Source organism: Anabrus simplex, chromosome 1 (genome assembly GCF_040414725.1).
Source record: "Anabrus simplex isolate iqAnaSimp1 chromosome 1, ASM4041472v1, whole genome shotgun sequence".
NCBI lineage: Eukaryota > Metazoa > Arthropoda > Insecta > Orthoptera > Tettigoniidae > Anabrus > Anabrus simplex.
The window spans coordinates 952675161-952690460 of NC_090265.1; the positions used below are offsets into that span (position 1 = coordinate 952675161).

The window sequence follows — 15300 nt, forward strand, 5'->3', positions numbered from 1 at the left end:
AGTGTATTTGAGATCGGTTAATTCAAAAAAGAAAGGGAAATGAAATTGAGGTAACTTTATCCAAACAAAATATTTCTACGGTTATTTAACATTATGCATCTGCTACAATTTGTGTTTTCACAACCTACTTCACCTAGTGTTAGTGTTGTAACGCAACATTCAGAAAAATTAATTTAAACAGAAATTAAGCTAACTTACCCTCTCCATATCCATGAATTCCATGTCCATCTGGGTGCCTTCCGCACCACCCATCTTCTCCGTGACATACTGCAAAGAAAAAAAAGGTAGTTTTACTATCGCTACGAAGAAATAAGAATGATTAATTCATTTTTCAACACTTTCATAGTGAAGGCTGGAGAATATAAGTATATCTGGATACACTCAATCAAACTAGATGGAATATATCCACTTTATATCCACAGGTTTAGATCCCACCAAGCAAACGAGATGGGCTTCATAAATGGGGAGTGCGGATAATTCTTAGGCCTACATCATGGAAGAATGCAGTTGTTATTCTTGTTGCTGCTGCTTCTGATGTTTTATTCAATGGAATTTGGGGGATCGTGACGTGATGGAATGTCTGTTGGATGGCATTTTTATGTGGATATGATGATTTATGCTGGTGTTAGATACATTATTATCTGGAGCTAAACATGGCCGTGCCTCTGTGTTCCGCCCCTTCGCGACATTCGTCAGGTGTTAATGTGAGGAACATCTTCCACTTCACCTTTCATCTGTGTTTTCATGAGCAAGAAGTGATATTAACCCTTACGTGGCCCATACAAGATCAAACAATTTGCGTAACAGAGGCCGTTTTGAAAATTGAGCATGTTTGATGGAGTTTGAAGTGCTGCGCAACAGTTTAAAAGCTGTGGTGTAAATTTAGACGCACTTGAAATTACTTATGCAACAAGTGGCATCGTATTACAACAAATGGCAGCGTGTATGGACGTGATATGATAGGGTAGATTATGGAAGACTACTGGCAAAAATGATTGCTATTGGACTGAATGGGTGGCTATATTTCTAGAAAATAGAACTCAGAGAATTAGAGTAGGCGAAGCTTTATCTGACCCTGTAATAATTAAGAGGGGAATTCCTCAAGGCAGTATTATCGGACCTTTATGTTTTCTTATATATACACTGACTGGCACAGTAAATGCAACACCAAGAATGAGTGGTCAGAACTTTATGCCAATTGCAGGGTAGACTGACGTCACTGAGGTATGCTCATGATGTGAAATGCGTCGCTGTGCTGCGCACGTAGCGAACGATAAATGGGACACGGCGTTGGCGAATGGCCCACTTCGTACCGTGATTTCTCAGCCGACAGTCATTGTAGAACGTGTTGTCGTGTGCCACAGGACACGTGTATAGCTAAGAATGCCAGGCCGCCGTCAACGGAGGCATTTCCAGTAGACAGACGACTTTACGAGGGGTATGGTGATCGGGCTGAGAAGGGCAGGTTGGTCGCTTCGTCAAATCGCAGCCGATACCCATAGGAATGTGTCCACGGTGCAGCGCCTGTGGCGAAGATGGTTGGCGCAGGGACATGTGGCACGTGCGAGGGGTCCAGGCGCAGCCCGAGTGACGTCAGCACGCGAGGATCGGCGCATTCGCCGCCAAGCGGTGGCAGCCCCGCACGCCACGTCAACCGCCATTCTTCAGCATGTGCAAGACACCCTGGCTGTTCCAATATCGACCAGAACAATTTCCCGTCGATTGGTTGAAGGAGGCCTGCACTCCCGGCGTCCGCTCAGAAGACTACCATTGACTCCACAGCATAGATGTGCACGCCTGGCATGGTGCCGGGCTAGAGCGACTTGGATGAGGGAATGGCGGAACGTCGTGTTCTCCGATGAGTCACGCTTCTGTTCTGTCAGTGATAGTCACCGCAGACGAGTGTGGCGTCGGCGTGGAGAAAGGTCAAATCCGGCAGTAACTGTGGAGCGCCCTACCGCTAGACAACGCGGCATCATGGTTTGGGGCGCTATTGCGTATGATTCCACGTCACCTCTAGTGCGTATTCAAGGCACGTTAAATGCCCACCGCTACGTGCAGCATGTGCTGCAGCCGGTGGCACTCACGTACCTTCAGGGGCTGCCCAATGCTCTGTTTCAGCAGGATAATGCCCGCCCACACACACTGCTCGCATCTCCCAACAGGCTCTATGAGGTGTACAGATGCTTCCGTGGCCAGCGTACTCTCCGGATCTCTCACCAATCGAACACGTGTGGGATCTCATTGGACGCCGTTTGCAAACTCTGCCCCAGCCTCGTACGGACGACCAACTGTGGCAAATGGTTGACAGAGAATGGAGAACCATCCCTCAGGACACCATCCGCACTCTTATTGACTCTGTACCTCGACGTGTTTCTGCGTGCATCGCCGCTCGCGGTGGTCCTACATCCTACTGAGTCGATGCCGTGCGCATTGTGTAACCTGCATATCGGTTTGAAATAAACGTCCATTATTCGTCCGTGCCGTCTCTGTTTTTTCCCCAACTTTCATCCCTTTCGAACCACTCCTTCTTGATGTTGCATTTGCTCTGTCAGTCAGTGTATAAATGATATGAGTAAAGGAGTGGAATCGGAGGTAAGGCTTTTTGCGAATGATGTTATTCTCTATAGAGTGATAAATAAGTTACAAGATTGTGAGCAACTGCAACGTGACCTCGAAAATGTTGTGAGATGGACAGCAGGCAATGGTATGTTGATAAACGGGGTTAAAAGTCAGGTTGTGAGTTTCACAAATAGGAAAAGTCCTCTCAGTTTTAATTACTGCGTTGATGGGGTGATCATTGTAAGTACCTAGGTGTTAATAAAATAAAAGACCTTCATTGGGGTAATCATATAAATATGATTGTTAATAAAGGGTGCAGATCTCTGCACATAGTTATGAGGGTATTTAGGGGTTGTAGTAAGGATGTAAAGGAGAGGGCATATAAGTCTCTGGTAAGACCCCAACTAGAGTATGCTTCCAGGGTATGGGACCCTCACCAGGATTACTTGATTCAAGAACTGGAAAAAATCCAAAGAAAAACAGCTCGATTTGTTCTGGGCGATTTCCGACAAAATAGTAGCGTTACAAAAATGTTGCAAAGTTTGGGCTGGGAAGACTTGGGAGAAAGGAGACGAGCTGCTCGATTAAGTGGTATGTTCCGAGCTGTCAGTGGAGAAATGGCGTGGGAGGACACCAGTAGACGAATAAGTTTGAGTGGTGTCTTTAAAAGTAGGAAAGATCACAATATGAAGATAAAGTTGGAATTCAAGAGGACAAATTGGGGCAAATATTCGTTTATAGGAAGGGGAGTTAGGGATTGGAATAACTTGCCAAGGGAGATGTTCAATAAACTTCCAATTTCTTTGCGATCATGTAAGAAAAGGCTAGGAAAACAACAGATAGGGAATCTGCCACCTGGGCGACTGCCCTAAATGCAGGTCAGTAGTGATTGATTGATTGTTTGCGAGGATTTCTTGGTTTTCTTTCACACTGATGCAGATAGGTTTATGGCAATGATGTGATAGGAAAGGTCTAGGAGTAAGAAGGAAGCGACCGAAGGCTTAATTAAGGTACAGCGCCTAGTATTTACCTAGTGTGAAAATAGGAAACCACGGCTCTCTCCCGAATGCAACCTGATAGCTTCATGACCCAAACTGCACAACTACTTTCTCGGTATGTTAGTGAAGTGTTATGCAAGTAATCCCCAGTCGAAGTGGAGCTTTCATACAGGTAACATCATGGCATCAACAAGTTCCAACAGAGAATTCTGGAAATATTTCCTTCAAGCTTATCAGTCTCTTCCAGATTCGAGGCAAGTGAATAGTGGTGCCTATAAGAATCGTGCCTTAACCTATGGTGGTTACGGTGCCCCTGTGAAGAAATTAAAAGAAATAGCGAACGGTTTCAAACGGTCTTTGTTTAGATGACATGCCCTGATCAGGATTCGATCCGCGGCACACTTGGTGAGAGGCTAAGGACCAAGCCACTCGGCTTTCACACCCTGTACATGCTGAAGTCTGATATGACCGTTAGGAGTTAAATGTACCCTTTATGTTTTACACCCTGGTAGGGTCTTGGGTACGAGCTGTGTTGCACACGAAGATTTGTCCTGTTTTACGGTCAGATGCCCTTCCTTATGGGGAGGAATATATTCACTCTTGCGCGTTTCTGGGGTGGTTTGTAGTGTGGTGTGTTGTTTTGAGTCGCGAGTGTATGAAGAAGGTGTGTATTGAGGCAAACATTCGAATTCGAACACAGGGCTGATCATTTAGCCAAGGAGCCGGGCTATAATAATAATAATAATAATAATAATAATAATAATAATAATAATAATAATAATAATAATAATAATAATAATAATAATCATCATCATCTCGCGATCCTCACAACAAACGAACAACAGGCAATCAGCCAAATCGAAGCCCTCAAGAAATGCTCAGAAAAATTCGGCCTATAAATCTCCTTCTCAAAAACCAAGGTCATGTGCAACCACTGCAGCCTCCAGAATTTGAACACGAAATTTGGCACAATCGAAAAAGTAACTGAGTTCCGATATCTTGGAGAAATTATAGTACCAACAGGAAAAGAACAGAAGGCCCTCGAGGTCCACATCCAGAAAATGAAGAGAGCCCTCGGCCGAACGCAAAATATTTACAACAAGATATGCCTTTCAATCTTCACCAAAATTCGACATTACAATACTGCGATCAAACCAGAAATACTATACGCGAGTGAAACACTGGATCTCCACAGGAAAACAGTACTCGAAGACATCCTGAAAGAGGAACGTAAAATCATCAGAAAAATTCTCGGCCCAAAACTGACTGACGAAGGATATAGACTGCAATCTCGTACAAAAACCGAGGAACTCTCAAACCTTGCGGCCGACATCAGAAAAAGACGCCTGAAATTTTACGGACACATCAAACGCCTTCCAGAAAACAGACTGACAAGAATCTTACTTGAGGCAACAGAAAACATCAAAACAAATAGGTGGACAACGGAAATCCGCCAAGATCTGGAAAAATCAGGAATCAAAGTGGCCGACATTGCTGACCGAACCTGCTACAGAACGAAAATCAACAAGTGGGAAGTAGAGTCAGAGAGAAACCACAAGAAGAAGACAGGAGCTAAGTGGACAGAAGAACGAAGAACCACGATGAGAGAAAAATTGAAGGCTGCCTGGCAAAGAAGGAAATGCACAACTTCCAAGTGAGCTTTGCGTGATCAGTTTTCTGGTCTTTTTCGTGTATTATTATTATTATTATTATTATTATTATTATTATTATTATTATTATTATTATTATTATTATATTACTGCCGAGTCTGCTATTTATATTTATGCATTCTTCATTAGTCTATAATTACGGATCCGTTTTTTCTTTCTTTTTATTCTTTTCGTAACAGGTGCTATTCAATTCTGTCTCTTCTTACAAGTCATCCTCATGAAGAGCATAGCGAGATTAGGGCCAGTATTACCTTCATCTTGAGGCGTTTCGAACTCAGATAATACCAGCCTAAACCATGTATCTTTATGCATTAATATTCACATTGTTCAATAAGCAGATTTACAGACCACCCTGTACAAATTAATACCATTTCCTCACTTACAGGACGCAACTATAGCTCAATACAGAGAGTTCCTATTCAAAAATTAGTTTCAATCGTGTGAAAACATGACAAGCGATCGGTTAACGCAAATGTTTAAGTGTTACCCATTCTCAACAGAATAGTACAGTGCAGTGGCGGCGATAAGGACCCCGCAGACCTCGCGAAGGGGGGGATGGCATGGCTTGTGACGGGCCCATGTTCTTAATTCAGAAGCTGAAGAGTGATTTTACATATTGATACAGGTACAGCACACAACACAATATCATTTGTATTACAGAGGGTTATTCCATACTTAGGCCGTCGTAGTGCAGAACTTCTTTCGTCAATAGGAGTACGGCAGTTATTTCTGAAAGAATGTGGGTTGTTCTAATAATAACCATCCCTTGCTGCCACTCACAACAATAACAAGGCTTTTGAAGTAATTAGTCAGTTCTGAGAATACAGTGGTCAGCGAAGATGCGATAACAAAGACATACTCTTTATCTAAACTCTAAATACAGAAGTTTCGAGCCTGTTTATGACTCTCGGCAGTCAGTGTAGCTAAGTAGGCCTATGCTGGACTGCTGAGTTGTAAATAGTAGTAAATTATTTGGTCTTCAGAACGAGATTATTCCTTAATATTGTGTTAGTCAGCGTGTTTTGGTTACTATAATTGGAATATGCATTTTGTGTGTGTGTGTGTTCGTACCACATTAGTGTATTACTTTAATTCCTTCGAATTTGAAACCTAAATTGTGTAATTATTATTATTATTATTATTATTATTATTATTATTATTATTATTATTATTATTATTATTATCGTTGTCGTTGCTGTTCATTGTTATTACAACCTTGTACTACGAAATAAACTTGTTCCTTATCAGGAAACGAGGGGCCCATTTTTAATTATTGCGGGGGGGGGGCTTCTTAGGGCCGCTACTGGTACAGTGTAAACTTTTCTATTCGCCACCGACAAATCGAGAAATAGCAATGCAACTAGAAAGTACTGCCATTTGTATTGACAAAGGGCGTGCAAAATACATTTAAAACTGAATAAATTGCGGGAATTAAAACAAAGAACGAAGGATTTCACACCAACAGTAAGAGGATACTAAACTGTCAGGAAAAGAAATAATTTGGTAGGCCAATGAACGATGGAACACAAACTGGTCGCTGTTGGTAAAATGGTGGCACAATAAAATTCAAATTACAAATCAGGCAACCGAGCGAGTTGGCCGCGCAGTACGAGGCGCGCAGCTGTGAGTCTGCATTCGGAAGATAGTGGGTTCGAGCCCCACTGTCGGCAGCCCAGAAGAAGGTTTACCATGGTTTCCCATTTTCGCATCAGGAAAATGCTGGAGCTGTACATTAATTAAGATCAGGACCGCTTCCTTCCCACTCCTAGTCCTTTCCTATCCCATCGTCGCCATAAGACCTATCTATGTCGGTGCGACGTAAAGCCAGGCGTAAAAAAAATCATGCAGGAAGTTGGGCCTTACTTAATTTAGCTATCAGAAGTCGCCACTTTAACATACTGTCGAAAATTCCTGCATGTATGCATGGTTATGTCTTGTGAATATGGGGATGTGTTTGTTGTTGTTGTTGTTGTTGTTGTTGTTGTTAGCCCCACGGCGAAAACTATACCCTTTTACTGAGTTAAAAAAATTCTGGTGTACTCGCACCGGTGAAAAAAAAATCGGTATTAGAATATACATTTCTCCGAAGTCAGAGAAGAAACTTTCCCATCGCAAATTTAATTCACATTTTGAGAGAAATGCTACTCTTCTCAATGAACAATTTTAATAGTGAATTTGATGTTTCGATTTGGAAAAGGTCGCCGTTGGATTATTTAAGTCAAGCAAGTGCTTGGATGTTTAAATGTGGTTTAGGCTTCTTGGTCTTTATAACTTGTTTTAAAATAGAGATGTCTGGATTGTTAGATGGATTATTTGATATAGTGGAGGTGGTGGTTTTTGTTTCAATAGGAAGTACAGCAGGGAAACCCGAAAATCGGCAAAAGAAAGGGAAAGGCCACGAAGGCCGTGAAAATGAACGGCTTCTTAAGCTATGCAAATATAATCTCTCGTAGTACGGACATACTGCCTACATATTAATAAGCTGAGGAGGAGGAAAAAAAGATGAAAAAGGTAGAGGATAATGAATGGTCAACAACAAAGGAGGAAGGATCAGACGCTCCTGTTAGATGTCAAAATCGACCGTCTGATCAAGATCAAAGAGTCGGAGCTGTAGTAGGCCTAGTTGTTGACTCAGGACAACGAACTACGTTTGGCACCTAAATATTCTCAAATTACAATTCAAAAAATGTGGTTGTTGTTTAAAACGTAAGACATCTATGATGATGATGATGATGATGATGACATTTGTTGTCAAAAGGTGCCTAACAGCTAGGCCATCGGCCCCTAAAGGTACGAGGTGCAACGAAACGAAAATTAAAACTTCAAAATGTATCCACTGACGAGATTCTAAAACGAACGATGGCAAAATTATCGTGAAACCAAAACAATCAGTGGATCCAATTCACAATGCCTTAATTATTGGATTGATGCTTATTATCTAAAGGGATACAAAAACCAGGTCACCGTCCCCTCATAATGGTACTAATCACTGGTACAGAAGTTCCTCCTATAGTGGTACAAATCACAGATAACGCAGACCAGCATGGTGGTACTAAACATATGTAATGAAACATCTATGATAAAGGTAGAATGTTACTATCTAAGAGAACTGAGGATAGAAACGCGATTCTATCAGCCTACAATTTCAATTGCAAGTCATATTATCAATAATTTATTAGTTACATCAACACTTCTATATGCGCTGTTTCTATACACATCTCTGAATATTCAGAAGTGAAAACTTCGCATTACCTTCCAAGTTAACATTTGGTAAGTTGTGATCACCCACTACAATAATGCTCCTTTCTCTGTCGTTCCCTACATAGTTGATTAACGTATCAAATAATTCCGTATCAGCGTCAGCACCATCCTTGCCAGGTCTGTGCATCCCAAAAACATCAGGTTGCCTATTATCTTTAGAGATGACACACCTAGAATCTCATATTTCTCATCTTTGATTTTTTTGTAGCTCACGAAATCATCTTTCATCAGTATCTACCCGCATCCCCCATTTTTCTAACCTATCCTGACGATAAACTCTACTCTTCCGTGGAAAATTTCTGCACCCATATCATCATCTCTCAGCCATGATTCAATTATTATTACAATATCGGGTGTGTGTATAAATTATATTTCTTTCTTCACAGTACTCCTACAGTATAACGCTAACAATTTTATGTCATCCTAACTTGACTTCCTGCTTTCTATACTGTCATTAACGCTCCCTAGTCCACCCCATTTCCCTGAAAGTTTTCTAGGCAATGCAGAAATAACGCTGAAGCCAATGCACATCCGATTATATTCTATTTATTTTTAAGGTGCAAGATTCTGCCGAAATAATTTCTCCATTTTCTGATAATGGTCGTAGAAATATAGTAATTCTAGCTTGTGTGTTTTCCGTTTTCCTTATTTCGGTGTGTTATTTTCTTTGATGGTCGTACATGGTGAAACAATGTTGTACATATTATTTGTTTACCCGTATATTTTATCGTTTATCGTCGTACGAAACACCTGGTGTTGCCTTATTTATATTTCATAATATTTCTCCATTCAAATTAAAGGAGTCCATTACGAATTATTTATGGACTAAATACTTGCGTTTCGAAAGGAAAGGAAACGACAACCTAACTTGCGGAAATAATATGAATCATATGCAAGTAAAAATATGGACTGATAGAATTCCACGATAATGTTAAATGTTATAGGATTTAAATATTCTGAAATTATTTTCTCACACATTGGATTGAATGTGATGTATTCTTTTCTAAATGTACGGTTGCTCGGTTGAGAAACGAAAGGTATAACTACAGAATGGAGAACACTGATAAAATCGAAACCACATGGTAAAATATGACGGAAGACTATGAATGTCTTAGCGTAACAGCACTTTGCGTATAGCAGAGCTAAGATACGAAACAACCCGTTTTTGCCTCGATGGGAACTGTTATCAGAATTTAGGAAAAGCATAGACAACGTACGACAGACGTTAACCACACCCAAGGAAGCAGCCAACCGCAAGGCGACCATGATTTCCATTTTAATGAGTCCATAGCATTTTCCTTTACTCGCCTATAAAAGTAATTTTTCTTTAATTCAAATCCGATGTCAATTTTCAAGGGAAAATAATCATCATGGAAGTATATCGGAGAACGAAGTAATACGCAATCTTGTTCGATGTCAACTTTAATAAAGATAAATGTAACATTAATTTTGCCGGTCCCTTGGTCTAAGGGTATCGAGCCTGCCACTTACCTGCAGACCCCGTGTTCGATTTCCTGCAACGTCAATGATTTTTACCTGGTTCGAGGTCTACTCATCCCACGTGAGAACAATTGAGGAGCTATCAAGAATAACGGCCGAGAGGATTCGTAACGCTGAACGCAGGTCACCTCATAATCTGCAGCTTTTCGGGTTGAGCAACGGTTGCTTGGTAGACCAAGGCCCATCAGAGCTGTAGCACTTACGGGTGACTACTCTCCAACGAAGTCGTCCCGTGAAAACACATCTTTAAATTGTAATTTGGATCCGTAGCTATCATACTGATGCAATCATCCTGAATGAGTCCTAGACGCAGAAGTTAGTCACTACTCTGCATTTAGGGCTGTCACCCAGGTGGCAGATTCCCTATCAACTGCTCACCTAGTCTCTTCTTAAATGATTTCAAAAAATTTGCAAATTTATCCGACATCTCCCTCATGTAATTTGTCTTCCATAAACAGCTATGTTTATCTCAAATACTAAACAAATGTACCGGGTGGTCCACCAGTCCCTTGCAGTCTAGTTTTATGCAACCCGCCACGTTTACTACAATTCTGAAATGCATCGGTCCCTCTCCTAAACCGGGGTAACATAACGGGATGTTTGGTTACGGACTAGACACCAGGAATCGTGAGCGCCACAATTAATTCATACTGGGTACCCCGAATGAACCCATAAAACGAGCACAGATACGATGAATACGTATCTTACAACAGGCGATGAACACAGATTAGGAACAGGTATTGTATAGGCTGGAAACTGTTCGCTGCATGTCAAGCCTCGCTATAGCTCTCATGGCAGGAAAGCGGTCGGAGATGTAACAGTGGAGAGTGCTTGAGGGTACGGAAGTTAGAAACCCACGTAAGTATTGTTTTTTAACTCCAATTGTCTGCGATGTGGCAAGGTTGCATACTTAATAGTTTCCAACGACTGATTGGTTTATTTGGCTTTCTAAAGGGTCGTTGGTGTCGTGGCATAGGGTATGAAGCTGTGTTAGACGAGGATGAGGAAGTGAATGTCCGTGGCTAGGACACAGGCAAACAGTTAGCTACGTCGTACATGTTCAAAGCTTCGTATGTCACAGGTAGGGCAAAATGGGCCGCATTGGAACGATAACAACATGCGATGGCCGGTAGATATGTAGCTCTGCGAATTCCCCTCCTTCGAGGCAAGTCCAACACAAAGCTTATTCGCTGCCTGGTGATGTATTTCAACGACGAGTATATTTATACACTGACTGACAGAGCAAATGCAACACCAAGAAGGAGTGGTTCGAAAGGGATGAAAGTTGGGGAAAAAACAGAGACGGCACGGACGAATAATTGATGTTTATTTCAAACCGATATGCAGGTTACACAATGCGCACGGCATCGACTCAGTAGGATGTAGGACCACCGCGAGCGGCGATGCACGCAGAAACACGTCGAGGTACAGAGTCAATAAGAGTGCGGATGGTGTCCTGAGGGATGGTTCTCCATTCTCTGTCAACCATTTGCCACAGTTGGTCGTCCATACGAGGCTGGGGCAGAGTTTACAAACGGCGGCCAATGAGATCCCACACGTGTTCGATTGGTGAGAGATCCGGAGAGTACGCTGGCCACGGAAGCATCTGTACACCTCGTAGAGCCTGTTGGGAGATGCCAGCAGTGTGTGGGCGGGCATTATCCTGCTGAAACAGAGCACTGGGCAGCCCCTGAAGGTACGGGAGTGCCACAGGCCGCAGCACATGCTGCACGTAGCGGTGGGCATTTAACGTGCCTTGAATACGCACTAGAGGTGACGTGGAATCATACGCAATAGCGCCCCAAACCATGATGCCGCGTTGTCTAGCGGTAGGGCGCTCCACAGTTACTGCCGGATTTGACCTTTCTCCACGCCGACGCCACACTCGTCTGCGGTGACTATCACTGACAGAACAGAAGCGTGACTCATCGGAGAACACGACGTTCCGCCATTCCCTCATCCAAGTCGCTCTAGCCCGGCACCATGCCAGGCGTGCACGTCTATACTGTGGAGTCAATGGTAGTCTTCTGAGCGGACGCCGGGAGTGCAGGCCTCCTTCAACCAATCGACGGGAAATTGTTCTGGTCGATATTGGAACAGCCAGGGTGTCTTGCACATGCTGAAGAATGGCGGTTGACGTGGCGTGCGGGGCTGCCACCGCTTGGCGGCGGATGCGCCGATCCTAGCGTGCTGACGTCACTCGGGCTGCGCCTGGACCCCTCGCACGTGCCACATGTCCCTGCGCCAACCATCTTCGCCACAGGCGCTGCACCGTGGACACATCCCTATGGGTATCGGCTGCGATTTGACGAAGCGACCAACCTGCCCTTCTCAGCCCGATCACCATACCCCTCGTAAAGTCGTCTGTCTGCTGGAAATGCCTCCGTTGACGGCGGCCTGGCATTCTTAGCTATACACGTGTCCTGTGGCACACGACAACACGTTCTACAATGACTGTCGGCTGAGAAATCACGGTACGAAGTGGGCCATTCGCCATCGCCGTGTCCCATTTATCGTTCGCTACGTGCGCAGCACAGCGGCGCATTTCACATCATGAGCATACCTCAGTGACGTCAGTCTACCCTGCAATTGGCATAAAGTTCTGACCACTCCTTCTTGGTGTTGCATTTGCTCTGTCAGTCAGTGTATGTTACTTACTCTCTATAGAGAAGCTAGACAAAATGGATACCAGGCACAACGCCTGTATAAAAAACGCTATCTGGATAAACGACAACCGACAGGCCTGACATTTCGGAGAGTGGAAAGACCTCTGCGGGCTACTAAGTCTCTGGAAAGGACACGGCCTGTTCGAGATTATACCCTGACGTCTGCTCACAAAGAGGTTGTGTTATACGCTATCCGGCATAGCTCTTACACTAGCACACGTGTCAATGCAAAGGAAAGGGACATCAGCCGGGTTCCTGTTATGCGGATATTGCATACCCAGCGGTTTCATCTGTACCTTCTGCAGTTACTCCAGGATTTCCATGGTCATAACTTCGAAGCCCGGGTGGTATCCTGCCAATGGAACTTACAGCATGTGGATATTGATCCTACTTTTTAGCGACCATCTTATTTACGGACGAGGTGCGGTTCCTCAACAATGAAACCATTAATCGCCATAATATACACTACTGGAGTGTGGATAATCCACACAGGGTACGATGGGCAGCTTTCCAGGTACAGTGGAGCGCGAATGTATGGTGTGGCATCGTGGGTGATCAACTCATTGGTCAATTCTCTGAGGGCCATATGGCGGGAGAATGCTATCTGCGGTTTCTCCAAGTTGAACTACAACCGTTATTGGAAAGTGTGCTATTCCTTGGTTGCTGCAGGATGTGCTTCCAACATGATGGAGCTCCAACGCACGCGGCGGTGGTCGTTTGCTACCATCTCCATGCGGTGTATCCTGATAAACTGATAGGAAGGGGAGGTCTGTTCCCTGGCCCGCCAGATCGCCCGATCTTACGTCCCTGGATTTTTTTCCGATGGGGCCATATAAAACAACTGGTGTATGCACAGGAGCCCGCCAATTCTGCTCACCTGAGAGCTCATTCCGAGGCATTCCGATCCGTTACACCGGAGATGTTGCAACGTGCCGCACGGTTCCAACAACAATGCGCGCGGCTCTGTATCGACCACGGAGCTCGTCAGTTTGAGCAGGTGATGCGTTCAACCATGTAGGTAACTGAAACCCAGTCACATGTTTCCTAGCCTCTTCTAACTCAGCTCTATATCATATGCCACGACAACCAACGACCTTTTTCAAGGTAAAAAAAATCACCCTGTGAAAACTATTAAGTGTGCAATCTTGCCACATCCTACATAATTGCCGACAAAAGGAATATTTGCGTGCGATTCGAACCTCCATACCCTCGAACCCTGTCCACTATCATATCTCCGACCACGCCCCTGCCAAGTGAGCTATTGTGAGGCTTGACATGCAGCGAGCAGTTTCCAGCCTATACAATACCTATTCCTGGTCTGTACCGGTATATGCACCTCCTGTTGTAAGATACGCGTTCTTCGTATCTGTGCTCGTTTTATAGGGTCATTCGGGATATACCCATAGTGAATGGATAGTGGCACCCACGATTCCTGCGGTCTTCTAGCCCAAACCACACATCTCGTTATATTTACCCAGATTCAGAGGGAGGGACCGATGTATTTAAGAACTATAGTGAAAGTGGCGGACTAGAAAACTAGAACGCAAGGGGTGGGTGGGCCACCCGGTATAATTTACTATGGGCAACTTCCCAGATTCTACATTTAATATATTAAATTAATAATTTACTACAGAACAGACATAGTAAAATAATAATTATAATGCGGGGCTGTGATATATTTACTACTGTATAACAATATATCTGGAGCAGTCTGGACGTTAAAAGTCGTAGAAAGTTATTGGGATAATGAGATCGGGGCAAACCGGAGGTCCTCAAGATAGAACTCGGGATACAACAGCAAACAACTTACGTTTCAACGATGGAGCCAGAGAGGATCTGGTTCTAGTCAAATACCAAAGAAATAATTAACTGTTGGTTTCCAGTATTTTTACCGCACGTCCTCGATTTCTTTCATGCTCAGTAGCTCGACAGAGCAAAGACTTAGGTCACTCCAAGTGCTACCGGCTCTAATGGCTAATTGGGCGAGCTCTAGGGGTAAGAGTAAGCCCTCATTATTACAAGAGCTGTTTTCTTGCTTTACAAAGGAAAGATTCAGAAACATATGTCCCACGTGAACCATCACTGTTTGCGTACAAGATGCTTGTAATTAAAGGACAGATGTAAACATTTTAAGTATTCGTTTTAAGTTGCTGAACTTACTATATAAATTTCACATCAATACATTCGATAATATGTGTATGTATATAATCGGTCCTCTGCCCTATGGCTGGTTGGATCCTCAACGGTTCCACCATCAGCTGTCATAGATGGCCTAGGCATCACTGAAGAGGCGTACTAGGGAAATGACGAGTGAGGCAGTTTCCCGTTGTTTTCCTCACCGACCCGGAAGTTGCTATTACAATATCAGTCTCCCAAGCCCACTGAAACGCATGCATCATCCGACCCTATGAGCAACACTTTCACACCATTCATAGCAGGGACTGGCTGCATAAGGAATGGCATTACTAGTATCGTTCATATCTCAGTCACTTTCACATTGTCAAAGCCAAGGGCAATAAATGAAAAATAAATGCAATTTTAAAATCCTGTAAATGATAGATACACCAAAGAACATACCGGGCAGAACATCCCCTATCTCCAAGATAATAATAATAATAATAATAATAATAATAATAATAATAA

General features: G+C 43.4%; 1 protein-coding gene across 11 annotated transcripts in view; it reads right to left on the bottom strand.

Annotated features, from left to right (window-relative positions):
* EndoA (endophilin-A) overlaps positions 1-15300 on the bottom strand; it is a 732000-nt gene that overhangs the window by 150868 nt on the left and 565832 nt on the right. For all 11 annotated transcript variants that reach the window (XM_067136725.2, XM_067136721.2, XM_067136723.2 and 8 more), the window contains one exon: positions 199-267. In XM_067136725.2, the coding sequence (XP_066992826.1) occupies positions 199-267 (69 nt within the window). The remainder of the gene's footprint in view (positions 1-198; positions 268-15300) is intronic.